The sequence below is a fragment of the Lichenostomus cassidix genome, unplaced genomic scaffold (assembly GCF_008360975.1).
Source record: "Lichenostomus cassidix isolate B80296 unplaced genomic scaffold, HeHo_3.0 HiC_scaffold_33, whole genome shotgun sequence".
Taxonomy (NCBI): domain Eukaryota; kingdom Metazoa; phylum Chordata; class Aves; order Passeriformes; family Meliphagidae; genus Lichenostomus; species Lichenostomus cassidix.
Genome location: NW_028147632.1, coordinates 2,917,673 through 2,932,339, shown reverse-complemented (window position 1 = coordinate 2,932,339; position 14,667 = coordinate 2,917,673). Strand labels below are relative to the sequence as shown.

Sequence of the window (14,667 nt, the reverse complement as noted above, 5' to 3'; positions counted from 1 at the left end):
CTCAGGCTGGCCGGGCAGCCCCAGCCCTGCCAGCTCTGCTCGCTCGGCTGTCACCGGTCGCGACGTCATCTCCCGAGCCCGTTCCGAAGCGAACGGTGTCATCACGGAGAGTGCGCCAGGAGCTGGCGCCTGCGAGAGTGACAGGGAGTCCGCTCCCGGTCTGCTCCACCACCAGCGGGACGGTCGACGGCAGGACCTGTTCCCAGCCGCTGGTTGTGGGTGGTGGGGTGTTGGTGGCCCCATTCCCGGTAGCGGTGCAGTCGGCAGGACCTGTTCCCAGCCGCTCGGGGGATTCGGGTGATGGAGCGAGCAGCAGGACCTGTTCCCAGCCGCTCGGCCCCATTCACGGTAGCAGTGCAGTAGGCGGCACCCGTTCCCAGCCGCTCGGCCCATTGCCGGTACAATCTCGGGGAACGGGGCCGTAGGTCGTGAGCCAGGTCCGCCATCGCCCCGGTCTCGGGAAAAACTGGAGGAGGGGAGGGCGGGAGCGGGGGCCAAAGCGAGCTGCCGTCAACGGATGGCACCGCAACGTCACCTGAGTCGCCGTCGGCCCTCAGGGCATGACGGGTGCCCGGGGATTATCGCTCATCCCCTCCACCAGCGGCGAGGCTCCTCCCCTCTCGTAGCGTCCTCTGTGCTTGACCGCGCCGCATGGCAAGGCCTAGCTTCAGCATCAGCTCCGCTCTACCAGTACAAGGTTTCTCGGACTTGCGGGATCGGCAGCGCGGGGTGCGCATCCCGTGTGGTACCCGGGAGAGGCGGCAGTGATCGGAGCAGAGCGCGGGGAGGCGGCAGAGCTCAGAGAGGCTGTCCCAGCGCAGGTGGGAGCCGCGCTGCCTTGTGCCGGGGCTCGGGGCTCGCTGCGGGCGGATGGAGGGGATGCAGGGGGCGGCAGGGGGGCTGTGGCGGCTTCCTTCTCCCGTCTCCCTCCCTCCCTCCCTCCCTCCCTGGCTGTGGCGCCGTGTTGCCGCTGGCCTGAGGCCGCTGAGGGAGTGGCTGCCCGCGGTCTCCTTGCCGCTGCTGCCGGAGCAGCGCTGGCTCGTCCCGGGTGCTGTGGGTAGCACAGAGGTGGCTGTCCCGTTCCCGGGACTGTTCCCGGCCATGCGGCACCGGGCTGGGCGCCCCTGGTGCAGCGGGAGATATCCGTGCCTGGGGCTGGCAGGGGATGGAAGGAACTTGAGTGTGTCTGCCAAGGGAGCAAGGGCGCGCGAGGAGAGGCGACTGTGACGTCACACGGATCCTGCCACCTGCTGGCCGCCCGCTCGCACTCGCCATCACATTACGCTTTCCTGGCAGGCTCCGCGTCCCGTATCCGACGGGGAAATAAAGGGCGCTGCTTCCGCTCGCTGTCCCTGACCTCCAACCCTCAGCGCAGGGCATGCAGGGGACAATGCTGAGCTCCTCAGAGCTGCTGTTTTTTCTTTTTTTTGTCCCGCCGGCAGGCTGAGCCCGATCCGCAGCTGCCCTGTTCCCGCACTCGGCAGCTCCCGGGCGCTGTCCCTAACTGTCCCTGCCTGTCCCTAACTGTCCCTGCCTGTCCCTAACTGTCCCTGCCTGTCCCAGCCCGGAGCTGCACAGCCAGAGGGGTTGGGGCTGCAGGGCCGAGCTGGGCCCGGAGCTCTGTGACACTGTGTTTGTGTCCCCAGGTGCTGCCGGGGAGCAGAGACAGGGCAGGGCTGAGCTGGCAGCGCCTTCCAGAGCCAGCACCAGCAGGGACCTCTCATCATGAGTCCCCCAGTTGGCCAGGACAGCGTCTGTAAAAGTGCACTGGAAGCTCAATTCGGTGCTCCTGGACCATCAGGGCTGATGTCTCTGGGGCAAGATCAGTGCTCTAAGTTTGCAGTGAGCCAAGATGTGAAGAGTGGATTCCGCCCTGGGGATGGAGAGGCTGCTTGGGACTTCCATCAGATGCCAAATCCTCTTGGTGAGGAGCAGAGCCACGACAGCTGTACGTCTGTTGGGAGCCAAGGGAAGGAGAGTGGCTCCAGCTATGGCTCCAGCTCTGGGAGGCCAGAGGAGCAGCAGAATGCTGAGCACAGGTCAGGAACTGAGCAGACAGAGCTGCCTCGGGTGCCACATCCTGCTGAGCACAACCAGAGAGATTCGATTTGTGAGTCTGAAATGGGGCCAAGGAAGGATGAAGCTGCTGTTGATATTCCCGAGGATGCCCTGGGTGCCCAGAATGGATCAGCAACCAGAGGGACAGGATTGCCTCAGCTGCCAGACCCTGCTGGGCACAGGCAGGGAGAAGCTGCTTCTCTGTTGGGGCAGAGTGAATCCCATCCCAGGAATGGCATTGGAGAGAAGTGCCAGGATGGATCAGCAATGGGAGTCACACACAGCAAGAGCCTCAGAAGATATCTGGGTGAGTGCAGGGGCAGCGCTGTGGCCTCTAGGGAGGGGACAATGGACAGTGTGAGCCCAGGAGCACAGGGCTGGCAGGGTGTGGCTGTGTCCAGGGCTCTGCAAGAGGCCTGGTGCTCTGCTGGACTGACAGCCCTGGCCCTGGGCAGTTCTGCTGCCCTGGCTATCCCCACACCTGTGTCCCTTGTCCCTGTTCGTGCTGCCAGCTCAGTGAGTGGCACACGGGCTGAGGGTCCCTGCTGTGCTCCCCGGGTGTTGGGTGGGGATGTGAGGGCTGGGCCTGCTCAGGACAGCTCCATGCTCACGGCCTGCGGCTCTTTCCAGCTCCTGGTGAGTGGATCAGATCCCATCCCGTGCTCACCCTGGCTGTGCTGACTCTGCTCCTGCTCCTGGCTGTGGCTCTGGCGGTGTCCTTGGCTGCTGTGTCAGGTAAGGAGGAGCAGCAGCCTCAGCCCAACCCCTCGGGGCACTGCGGGCTCACTGCTCCCTCACGGCCGGGATCGTCCCTCAGCCCCGCTCTGACCAATCAGCGCGCGGGAGAACGAGGAGTGACGGCTGAATCAGCCAATCGCTGGGGGTGGGGGAATTTGAGCGGGAAAATCAGCCAATGGGAGCTCGGGCTGCTCCGTGAGGGGAGAATGCTCAGCCCTTGTGCTGTTTGCTCTGCAGGGAGAATGCACAGAGACACTCCAGTTACTGCAGTTACTCCGGTTACATCTGACACTCCATGGCTGCTGGCCTGTCCCCATGACTGGGTTGAGTACCGAGGGATCTGCTACTTCCTCTCAAGGGATCGTCTCACCTGGGACCAGGCTCAGACTCAATGCTCCCTGCTCAGGGCCTCCCTGGCTGTGCTCAGTGACTGGGAAATGGTGAGTGAGGGGTTTGGGGGGCAGTGGGATGTCTGAGGGGAGCCTGGGGAGCTCCTGGGCCAGGGATGCAGCTCCCATTATCTGCTCCTCTCTCCTTGCCAGGAGTTCCTGTTCCATTTCAGCAAGAACGACGATTACTGGCTCGGGCTGCACAGACAGGGCCAGCGGCTGCAGTGGGTGGATGGCAGCAACTTCAGCTCCTCGTGAGTGCTGGGGGCACAGGCAGGGCCTGGGGGGCACAGGGGCACAAGGTGTCTCCCTGAGGTTCCAGCACTGTCTCTGCTTTTCCTGCAGGGTCAAGCTCCAGGGCAATGCCGACTGTGTGCACCTGGCTGAGAATTATCTCAGGAGACAGCCCTGCTCAAGTGAGATGCAGTATATCTGCAGCAGACCCCAAACTCAGCTGTGACAGAGGATAGAGGAACAATCTTCTCCATGCTGAGCAGTCAAAGGATCATTTCTTCCTCCCTAGCAAAGGGAGTTCTTTCCTCAGCCACAGTGTCTGCCTTGCACTGATGCTCAGAGTCATCTCAGTGTTTGTTCTCTTGATCACCTCAGTGCCTCTGCTCAGGGTCACCTCAGGTTCTGATCTCATGATCACCTCAGTGCCTGATCTGCAGGAGATGAACCTGCAGGAGGAGGAGATGATGAGGAAGCTGATCTGTGGCTGCTTTGCCTGGGGCTGGGGGTTTGTTTCTCCTTCTGCAACCATTCCAGAACTCCTCCTGTTTCTCTTACCCTCAATTTTTCTACAGTGATCTTTTCAATATATATGGATATAATGGTGATTTCTAACACGTTCTCCTGACAGTATATTTCTACACTAATCTTGCACATTTACATTGATCTACTGCTTTGCTTACAGACTATAAAGAGGTGCTTCATATAAGTGTGACCTTCCTTAGTGTGAAGTACAATAATGCCAAGGTATAGATTTAACCCCACCTGGGCCACTTGCTTAAGGGCTTGAATCAATCCTTGGAGGTCCCTTCCAACTCAGAGCATTCTTTGAGATGTCCCTGTGTGACCTCCATCAGTATTTATGGTGCCAATGCTGCTGTTGTTCTTATTTACTGTATTATTTTATTACTTTTTAAATAAATGCTAATCAAGTCCACAGTGTCCCCCATGTCCCCTCAGCACCTGCAGCCCTGTCCCTTGCCCTGCTGCCCCTGCCCCGGGGGCTTCAGCCGAGCCAGAGCCTCTTCCCAGTGCTCCCAGTGCTCCCAGTCTGCCTGTGCAGCCTCCAGCAGCCAGCGAGGCCTTCAGCTGGGCCGGCAGAGAGGAGCTGCTGGAGCTCCCAAATCAGTTGGGTTCCGTTTCTCCTTCCCAGCCTGGGGAACAACGATTTGGGAGTTTTCTGCCCAAACGCTGTCCGTTCCTCCGCTCAGCCCAAGGGGTTTGGGGAGATTTTGGATTTTTGGGGGAAATGAAAGCGATGTGGGGACAAGGCGGGATTGTCCCTCAGTCGCGTTCTGACCAATCAGAGTTCGAGAACGAGGAGTGGCGGGAGATTCGGCCAATCAAAAGGAGCAGTGGTGTTTGGGCGGGAACATCAGCCAATGGGTGCGAGGGGCGGGCTTTGGGCGGGTTCTATAAAAAGGTCTGTGAGGGGCTCGAAGCTCCGCGGAGCCTCAAAGTCAGACTCGGGATTGCCCTGGAATGTCCCGGGCTGGGCAGGAGGGCAAGGAACCGCTGTGGTGAGTCCGGGATGGAGCAGAGACCTCCTGCAGCCCCGGCAGGAGCCCAGGCCGGAGCAGAGATAGCTGAGAGAGACCCCGAGCCCGTGGGAAGCCCCTCAGAGCCATGGCAGTTGCTCCCGGCGGGACTCCCGGGGTGTTCCTGAGGGACTGTGTGCGATGCCTCACAGGATTCCATCATTCCATTGTGCAATTCCACGCCTTGGCGGAGGCGCTGGGCATTCCCACCTGAATTTGAGCTAATTTAACCCGGCTTGGGGACTTGGGGACATCGGCAGCGCTGGATGGAGGCAGAGGCGCGGGGAGCCTCGGGGAGCGGCGGCGGGCGAGGCCTTTGGAGACACGCTGAGGGGTTTGTGCTGCCCCGGGGCCAGGGAGGAGACGGGCGGGGTGGGAACGACAGGAAAGATAAAAAATAGAATAAACGGTAAGCAAAAGAGCAGCCCTAAGGTGCGTGTCCGCTCCCCCCTTGTCACTGAAGGAGCCGCAGCGAGGGACGGGCGAGCTGCGAGTGCCGGAAGAGGTAAAGAATAAAATAAATAATCTAAAAGCTGCACTCGGCCGCCCCGTGTCCCTGAAGGAGCCGCACAACCCGCGGAGCTCACAAACCCCAGGAAATCTCTCCCAGGCACTAAAAACCCTTTCCAGGAAGGTTTTATGCCGTGACTCTCCCCGCGAGCAGCGACAGCTCAGCCGCCGGGCGGGGATTGCAGCGGCGGGGGAAGTGCTGGAGGGGAATTTGGGGAGAGCAGAGCTTGGGGCTCTGCCGGAGCAGATCGGAGCGATCAGAGTTCACCAGCAGCACTGCCTGCGGGTTCTGTCAGCTGTTATGGGGAGGAGGATCAGCGTTTGCAGCTCTTTAACTTCAGGAGAGCACAGTTCTCGTTTGACTCTCCCGGGGCACTCAGACCTTTCCAACCCCTCACTGACCCCAGCAGGGTCAATGTCCTCCCATTTCCCTCCCAGGGTCCCTCGGACTTTTCTCCTGGAGAAAAACCTCACAGCAGCAGAAAAGCCCACAGCAGCTCTGGACCACGCTGATAGCAACAGCCGAGGAATCCCAAATGTGATGGCAATGTGCTGTTGGAGTAAATGTTGTACTTTCAGCCCAGTAAAATAACAGTAAATGTACTGTTCCAGCCCAGCTCCCACTTTCCCCCTGAGCATCTCTCCAGCTCAGAGTTTGGTGGCTTCTCTCTGGCAGATCCACTGCAATTGAAAGTTGCAGTTCTGAGGGATGATTCTGCTGCCCCTCAACTCCCCACATTCTCCGTGTTTCTCCTCGAGGTCAAGCTGGAAGCTGCAGGGACAGGAGATAGCCTGGGTCACCCCTGGGGTCCCTCAGGGGACATTGGGGTGTTTGTGTCCCCTGACCCCCAGTGCTCACCGGTTTCTGTCCAGGCTGGAGCCATTCACCCACGTCCAGCCCATCCCAGCCTCAGGCACCCAGAGCCCAGTGCAGAAGCTGCGTTTGAATTTCTTCAGGGATTCACTGAGGAATTCCTGGTGGAAGGACAGACGGTGACCCTGATGGCCATGGATTGTCACCCCAAAATGGGCTCTGTGCTCAGCCCAGGACTGAGACCCATTGTGTCCCTCAGAGGCACCCGGGGGTGACACAGGGAAGGGCTGATCCTGGGATTTGGGGAACCTCCTCACCCTTCCCAGGGTGCCTCCAGCCCCCCAGTCCATCCCACATTCCCAACCCATCATTCCCTCACCAGCTGATCCCCATCCCAGGATTTTGGGAACCTCCAGCCCCAGCAGCAGCCCCTGGTCCTTCCCACATTCCCAACCCAGCATTCCCTCACCAGCTCCTCCTGATCCTGCAGCACCAGCAGCGTTGCCCCCCGACTCTTGCACTCCTCCCAGCTCTTGTTCCAAGGGTTCTGTTCAGTGGAATTCCAGTAGCACTTGGTCTTTTCCAGCGTCCAGCCCGGGGGGCAAATCCTGCATCCCTGAGCTCCTGGAAAACGGGATCAGAGCTGGTCAGGTCACCAAGTCCTCACCTCACCCCTGGCACACCCTGAGAGGTGTCAGTGTCTCATTGCCGTTTGTTTCATTTGTTTCATTCCCGTTTGTTTAGTTTGTTTTGTTTCATTCCCTTTGTTTTATTTGTTTCATTCCCATCTGTTTCATTCCCGTTTGTTCCATCATTTTCTCCATTCCTGCTTGTTCCATTATTTTCTCCATTCCCATTTGTTCCAATTTCTCCATTCCCATTTCTTCCATCATTTTCTCCATTCCCATTCTCTCCCCAGCACACCCATAGCTGCTCCTGGGGCTCCAATCCGGTTTTTCCAGGAGATTTTGGGGAAGCTTGAGGAGCAGAGAAGCCTCGGGGTTGTTCCCTGGCGGCTGTGAGGGGCAGAGGAATTCCCGCAGCTCAGAGAGGACATTTTCCAGGCTTCCCTTGGTGTCCCAGAACTGCAGGGGAAGGGAGAGGGAAAGGAAAGGAGGAAGGAGAGGAAGGCAGGAAGGAAGGAAGTTTAGCAAGAACAGCACCTTGCCAGCCCCAAACTCTGCAGCCCTGAGCTCCCCCTGCTCAGAGCTGTCCCTACCCACGGTGGCTTCGTGCCGGTGGCAGGATGTGGCCCCTCGAGGTGTCACCGCGGCTCTGGTGCCACCTCAGAGAGCCGCAGAGCCTCTGTCCCCCTCAAGGCTCTGCGGCCAGGCTGAGGAGCTGCTCAGCACCCCCTGCCCCACACGGGCACAGCTGGCAGCCCTGGGTTTGGGGGGGTTTCCCCCAGCCCTGCCCCTCTGGGGGTCTCCCCGACATCCAGCAGCCATCGGGGTCTCCCTGCCGCCTGCCCGGGGGGGTTTGGGGGTGCTGGGGGTGACAACAGCCATGTCCCACCAGCTGAACACGGGGCTGCTGGAATGGTGGCTCTGGGTGAGCCCGAGTTCAGCCCGGGGCTGTCCGACCCACCCGAGACATTTTCCCCATGGCCACACAACCCCCCGGGTCACCTCCTCACTGTCAGGCTGTCCCCATGTCCCCCCGTGTCCCCCCTGTCCCCTCCCCACACTCACCCGAGCAGCCCAGAGCCACCACGGCCACTCCCAGCAGGACATTCCCGGTCCAGCCAGCCCCGAGCGCCACGCGGTGCCACCGAGGACAGCCTGGAGCTGCAGGGGACAGAGGGGACAGCAGATCGCATGGTGTCACCAAAAAGGTTTGGGTTGTTTTGTCCCCAAGAACAGCTCAGAGCCCGGCAGCCCCCAGGGTTCAAACCTCGATGGGTTTTCCCTGCAGAGTTACTCGCAGCAGGAATTAAATCTTTTAATTAATGGTTGGATTTTGTGATCTTCGAGGTCTTTCCCAACCCAATCAGTTTTGATTCTCCTGCTGGTTTTTCTCCTCAGGGAAACCCAAACTGGAGTCAGCAGGAAAAAGCACAAGGAGCAGATGAAGGAAACAAAGCAGGAACCCCCAGAACTCAGGGAAGATGGACAAGGAGCATCAGGAGCTGGATGAGGATTTCCAAAAGCATCAGCAGCCCTTCAGCATGGCAGGGCTGCAGAACTGGGGCAGATTTGGGGCTTTTGTTCCAATCAGTGACCCCCAGGAAGAACCAAACCCTGGAACAGCGATTGGTGTGGAGTTCAGTTAGCCCAGCTCAGCCTCTCCACGCAGAGATGAAGCTCAGACAGGAGCCTGGGGCAGTCAGGGCTTAGAAATCATCCCACAAACCCAGCTTTGAGCCCAAGAGGAGGAGGATGAGGAGGAGGTAAAGTGATCCCTGAGCACCAAAGCCATTCCACCCCAAAAGCAGCCCCAGCATCCCCCAATTCCTGTCCCCCACCCACCTGGGGGTCCCCAGAGGGGCTGAACCCCTTTACCTGCACCCTGCAGGGCTGAGGATCTCCCTGCAGCCCCCCGCTTGCTCCGTTGGTCCAACGCCATGTAGCCTTCTTCATCCTCCATGTCCCTGCAGAGCTTGGGGACAGCCTGGGGACAGCCTGGGGACACTGCACTGGTGGCTCAGAGGAGGGGACAGGAAGCCAAAGCATCTCTGACCGCTGGACTGGAGCTTCCTGCCCTCGTCACAGCCCTGACAGCCCGGGGAGGGGCTGGGAGGGGTGGGATTTTGTCTCCAGGGGAAGGGAAATGGGGGTTTGGGGTTTGTCCCCATGGAGAAAAGGAGAGGGAGTCGTGGCAGGAGGTGCTGCCATAAAAACCTCTCCTGGCTGCACTAAAATGGTGAAAATAGAAGAGCAGGAGGTTGGCCCTGATCTCTGAGAGGTGGGAGTTGGTAAAATGTCATTGAAGGAGAAATGAAACATTGGAGAATTGATCAATGAAATGCTAGAGGTATCTGAATATAGACACAAAGTGCTTTGTCGAGCCACCAGCTTTGCTTTCCCAGCCCTGAGGGTGGTGGTGCTGACTCAGCGCCTGGGGCCTCACTTCTGCTACCCGCTAATTAGGAGCAATTTGTCAGGTTAATTAATGGTTAATTAATCCCTGTTTTGCCATCCTTGAGCCACTTTGCTCCTCTGCCAGGCTCAATCCAGCTCAGCACCTGCAGAGCTGCCCTGTGCTGGGTGAGCTCCGTGCATCGCTTTGGTTTCCCCAAAAAGCCAAAATCTCCCCAAACCCCTTGGGCTGAGCGGAGGAACGCACAGCGTTTGGGCACAAAACTCCCAAATCGTTGTTCCCCAGGCTGGGAAGGACAAACGGAACCCAACTGATTTGGGAGCTCCAGCAGCTCCTCTCTGCCGGCCCAGCTGAAGGCCTCGCTGGCTGCTGGAGGCTGCACGGGCAGACTGGGAGCACTGGGAGCACTGGGAAGAGGCTCTGGCTCGGCTGAAGCCCCCGGGGCAGGGGGAGCAGGGCAAGGGACAGGGCTGCAGGTGCTGAGGGGACACGAGGGACAGCGGGGAGGACGAACAAGGATTTATTGCCAAAGAAATAAAGTAATGAAGGAGACAAAGCTGCACCATCCGCTCCGCAGTTGGGTCACGCCCAGCGAGATCACGTGACTCTCACCGGGGCCCCGCCGGGGAAGGAGGAGGAGCCGGAAGAAGTGACTTCTCCGCGAGCAGCGCGGCGCCATTTTGGTTCGGCTCTGGGCAGGATGGCAACTCGGACGGAGGCAGCTTTGGGAGCGGGAGAGACGTGGGGATTCCTGGTAAGTTTTGGGGTTTGTCTGTGGAGAACTGCGGGTTTTTTGGCGCCGCGGAGGGGTCTGGGGGGGGCTATGGGGACATTGCCGACATATCCGAGATACCCCACCTCAACCTCCTGAAAATGCGTTTTGTTCCCAAAATTCCACTTCACCCCTCAAAAACCCACTTCTGTCTCGCAAAAGAGTTCCACTCCCAAACCATTTTATTCCTCAAAATCCTATTCCATCCCCCAAAATCCTACTCTTTCTCCCAAAAACACTCCATTTTAATTTCCAAAATCCCTTTTATTCCCTCTTTGTGTCTGAAATTAACAATTCCACAGAGCATTTAAGCTGATTTATACCTGAATTTAAGCTGATTAATGCCTGAATGTAGCTATTCAAGAGCAGTAACAGCTAACAGCATTTCCCCTGATTCACACTGGATTTATAAAGTTGAGAAGAGAAATCCAACCCCATTCTGCCCCTTTCCGCCCTTTTCCCGATCCGGACCCGTTCGCCGCTGCTGCCGGCTGTGACTGCGCGGGGTGCGGGTGGAATGTGCGGCCGGGAAGGGGCGGCTGGCGGAGCAGAGCCCGGGGAGCGGCGGTGGAGAGCCGGGGAGGGGCGGAGCCGCCTGTAAGCGGCGGGCGGAGTAGAGCTGCGGAGGGGTAGGCGGAGCCGGGGAGGTGCGATCGGGCTGAGCTCGGGGAGGGGCGGCGGAGCTCGGAGAGGCTGTCCCAGCGCAGGTGGGAGCCGCGCTGCCTTGTGCCAGGGCTCGGGGCTCGCTGCGGGCGGATGGAGGGGATGCAGGGGGCGGCAGGGGGGCTGTGGCGGCTTCCTTCTCCCGTCTCTCTCCCTCCCTCCCTCGCTGGCTGTGGCGCCGTGTTGCCGCTGGCCTGAGGCCGCTGAGGGAGCGGCTGCCCGCGGTCTCCTTGCCGCTGCTGCCGGAGCAGCGCTGGCTCGTCCCGGTGCTGCGGATCGCACGCAGGTGGCTGTCCCGTTCCCGGGTCACTGCGCTGCGCTCCCCGCCGAGCTCCGCCGCCTCACCGCTCCGGCCGCTGTCGCTCCCGAGCCCTCACTGACCCTCCGCCAATGGCGGCGCCGGGGCGGTGCTTGTCCCGGTCTGACCAATCCCCGCGCGAGAATTCGGAGTGACGGCATAGCCAGCCAATGGCAGCGAGGCGCGGGCTCTGCACACGGCACATACTCGCCCCGGTCGCTCCAGGCACAATCCCGGGGTTGTGGCCGAAATTCGCTTTTTGGCTCCTCAGCCCTGCAGTGTCCCAGCCCGGGCAGGAGTACAAAGAATCGCTGCTGCCCTCAGCCGCCGGGAGCTCGGTGTGAGCTGTGGGTGAGGCCGGGATGGAGCAGGGACTCCCCTGCAGCCCCGGCAGGAGCCCAGGCCGGAGCAGGGGATGCCTGAGAGAGACCCTGAGCCATGGGAAGCTCCTGCAGAGCCATGGAAGTGGCTGCTGGCGGGACTTGTGGGGGATCCCTGCTGGAGCAGCCTGTTCCTGAGGGATTGTGTGCTGTCGAGGGACACCAGGGTGAGGAGGACAGTGTCACAGCGGTTTTCACCTCCCGCCAGTTCAGAGCAGCAGCGGTTCCTTGGCGTCCAGCACGGCCCGGGACATTCCAGGCCTTTTTCTCCTCCGACATTTTAAAAACCTCTGCGGAGGTCCCTGAGCCCTTTATATACCCTGCGGACATCCCGCCCTCCACTCCCATTGGCTCATTCTCCCGCCACTCCTCGTTCTCGAACTCTGATTGGTCAGAACGCCGCTGAGGGACAATCCCGCCTTGTCCCCACATCGCTTTCATTTCCCCCAAAAAGCCAAAATCTCCCCAAACCCCTCGGGCTGAGCGGAGGAACGGACAGGGTTTGGGCACAAAACTCCCAAATCGTTGTTCCTCAGGTTGGGAAGGACAAACGGAACCCAACTGATTTGGGAGCTCCAGCAGCTCCTCTCTGCCGGCCCAGCTGAAGGCCTCGCTGGCTGCTGGAGGCTGCACGGGCAGACTGGGAGCACTGGGAGCACTGGGAAGAGGCTCTGGCTCGGCTGAAGCCCCCGGGGCAGGGGCAGCAGGGCAAGGGACAGGGCTGCAGGTGCTGAGGGGACACGAGGTGTCACCGAATCTGCGGGAAAAAAATATAAAACTCTCTAACAACATTTTTAATGTCAGAGAGTCAAGGCATTACTTTATTATCTGGCCAGGATGTTGTTCTGGTCAGGATGTACCACAGAAATCATCTCATCCACACACAGCCTGGCTGTGCAGGGAGAATCATTCCACGATACACGCTTTTACCCGAATCTTCAGATATTTTATACAGTAAAAATACATAGGAAAGCATTGGCTCAGTGTTCATTGGTCTAAAGTTGAGCAAACCCCCAGTATTCAGTTTCCTATTGGATTCGAATCTCTTCACCTCTGATGCTGATTAGATTCTTCATTCTTCAGTTTTTCTCATCAGTCTTTTTTCCAGGCCAGGATGTCTTCAGCCCTGCTGGAGGTGGTGTGGGGTAGCTGTTTGTGATATCCACCATGTCCTGCTGATAACCACAAGGTCCCGGCGAATGTTCTGTTCATAGTCTTTATCTCTCTGGTTATCTCCGGGTCACTCCCAATCCCTCTGTGTGTCTGAGTTTAACGATTTAATAGAGGAGTAACGTTTAACAGCGTTTAACCTGATTTATACCTGAATTTAACCTGATTTACTCCTGAATTTAGCAATTCGAGAGGAGTATCGCCTAGCAGCATTTAATCAGATTCCACACGTGAATTACCAGTTCCACAGAGCAGTAACAGCTAGCAGCATTTACCATGAGTCACCCTGGAACTGTAAAGCTGAGAGAAATCAAACCCATTTCCGCCCCTTGCCCCGATCCGGACCTGTTCGCCGCTGCGACTGCGCGGGGTGGGGATGGACTGTGCGGGGGGGCGGAGGGGGGCAGGCTGTGGGGCGGAGGCGGGCAGGCAGTGGGGCGGAGCCGGGCAGGCAGTGGGGCGGAGCCGGGCAGGCAGTGGGCGACGCCGGGGCGGAGCGGCGGGCGGAGCGGAGGCGGGGACTGGAGGAGCGGCGGCGGGGATTGGACTGGAGGAGCGGAGGCGGGGATTGGACTGGAGGAGCGGAGGCGGGGATTGGAGGAGCGGAGCGCAGCGGGACTTGGGGTCCGGCGGAGCTAGAACGCGGGGGGCGGCGGAGCTGGGAGAGCAGCGGCGGCAGCGATCGGAGCAGAGCTCGGGGAGGCGGCGGAGCTCGGAGAGGCTGTCCCAGCGCAGGTGGGAGCCGCGCTGCCTTGTGCCGGGGCTCGGGGCTCGCTGCGGGCGGATGGAGGGGATGCAGGGGGGCTGGGGCGGCTTCTTTCTCCCGTCTCCCTCCCTCCCTGGCTATGGCGCCGTGTTGCCGCTGGCCTGAGGCCGCTGAGGGAGCGGCTGCCCGCTGGCTCGTCCCGCTTGCTGTCGGTAGCACAGAACAGAACAGCACAGCACACTCTCTTTGCCGGGACTGTTCCCGGCCGTGCGGCACCGGGCTGGGCGCCCCTGGTGCAGCGGGACCTGTCCGTGCCCGGGGCTGGCAGGCGATGGAAGGAACTTGAGTGTGTCTGCCAAGCCAAGCGATCTGGAGGAGAAAAGAGAGCAGTTCGGGGTATTTGGCGGGCCGCCAGGGCTCCCGCCATATTGGGTTGGTGGCCTACCGCGATACCTGCGCGCCGCTATGTCCGCGCCGTCTTCCGCACTCTCACTTCCGCACTCCCTACCGGGTTCCGCCTCCTGGCAACAGCAAGAACCAACCGGGCGTTGCAGCGCTCGCTGTCCCTGAGCTCCAACCCTCAGCGCAGGGCATGCAGGGAGCAATGCTGAGCCACTCAGGGCTGCTGGTTCCTCCCACCCAGCAGGCTGAGCCCGATCCGCAGCTGCCCTGTTCCCGCCCTCGGCAGCTCCCGGGCGCTGTGCCTAACTGTCCCTGCCTGTCCCTAACTGTTCCTGCCTGTCCCAGCCCGGAGCTGCACAGCCAGAGGGGTTGGGGCTGCAGGGCTAAGCTGGGCCCGGAGCTCTCTGACACTGTGTTTGTGTCCCCAGGTGCTGCCGGGGAGCAGAGACAGGTATTATGATCCAAATATTAAGGTTCTTTAGAAATACCTCTGCCCGAATTAAGGTACAAACGAGACCATATGCCAATCAATAGTATGGGTTTTATTTGATAGAAAATATGAGAGAGAGAGAGAAGAAAAGAGAGAAAAAGAGAAGTAAGAAAAGAGGTGGGGGGGACAGAAAGAGGGAAAGAGAAAATATCACCATCCGTGGATCCCAGTAATGTTGTGTTGATCCTCTCCAGCTGCTCTTCTTGGTGGTGATGGTCCCCCCAAAAAGCACAGAGTGCCAAGGGTTAATATACACTCAGGCCAGGGGCAATGTCCAGCATGTCCCCCCGGGGCAGGGGCAGCCTCTAGCAGCAGACTCTGCTTGCATCACCTGCACTCCTGGAGCATTTGGGGGATCTGTGATGGATTGTGACTCCCCTCAGCTCCTCTCACGTGAAAGTCCCGTGGATGAGGCCTGTGGGGTTGGGGGTTCCACAGCTGGGCAGTTTGTGTCAACCTGGCTTCTGTG

General features: G+C 59.6%; 4 protein-coding genes across 7 annotated transcripts in view; 2 read left to right on the top strand and 2 right to left on the bottom strand.

Annotated features, from left to right (window-relative positions):
* The window catches only part of LOC146421510 (early activation antigen CD69-like), a 102,247-nt gene that overhangs the window by 22,629 nt on the left and 64,951 nt on the right, over nucleotides 1–14,667 (top strand). Inside the window, exon 1 of one of the 4 annotated variants that reach the window (XM_085047359.1) lies at nucleotides 10,044–10,071. The exons of 2 other annotated variants lie outside the window; for them this stretch is intronic. The gene's annotated coding sequence lies outside the window, so the exon portion shown is untranslated. Of the gene's footprint in view, nucleotides 1–10,043; nucleotides 10,072–13,254; nucleotides 13,336–14,667 lie in introns of those variants that run through there. One more of the 4 variants, XM_085047357.1, reaches the window with a different exon arrangement.
* The window catches only part of LOC146421512 (C-type lectin domain family 2 member B-like), a 186,571-nt gene that overhangs the window by 120,138 nt on the left and 51,766 nt on the right, over nucleotides 1–14,667 (bottom strand). The window lies entirely within an intron of this gene.
* Nucleotides 1,431–4,353, top strand: LOC146421516 (uncharacterized). Its single transcript, XM_085047344.1, has 5 exons — nucleotides 1,431–2,365; nucleotides 2,689–2,793; nucleotides 3,034–3,236; nucleotides 3,339–3,439; nucleotides 3,531–4,353. Exons 1-5 carry the CDS (start codon nucleotides 1,726–1,728, stop codon nucleotides 3,643–3,645), a joined length of 1,164 nt encoding a protein of 387 aa, XP_084903470.1. The 5' UTR covers nucleotides 1,431–1,725; the 3' UTR covers nucleotides 3,646–4,353.
* Nucleotides 6,015–9,063, bottom strand: LOC146421515 (killer cell lectin-like receptor subfamily B member 1B allele B). The gene is made up of 5 exons (XM_085047130.1): nucleotides 8,780–9,063; nucleotides 7,970–8,065; nucleotides 6,748–6,908; nucleotides 6,324–6,688; nucleotides 6,015–6,236 (listed from the first exon to the last, which is right to left on the bottom strand). Exons 1-5 carry the CDS (start codon nucleotides 8,862–8,864, stop codon nucleotides 6,113–6,115), a joined length of 831 nt encoding a protein of 276 aa, XP_084903256.1. The 5' UTR covers nucleotides 8,865–9,063; the 3' UTR covers nucleotides 6,015–6,112.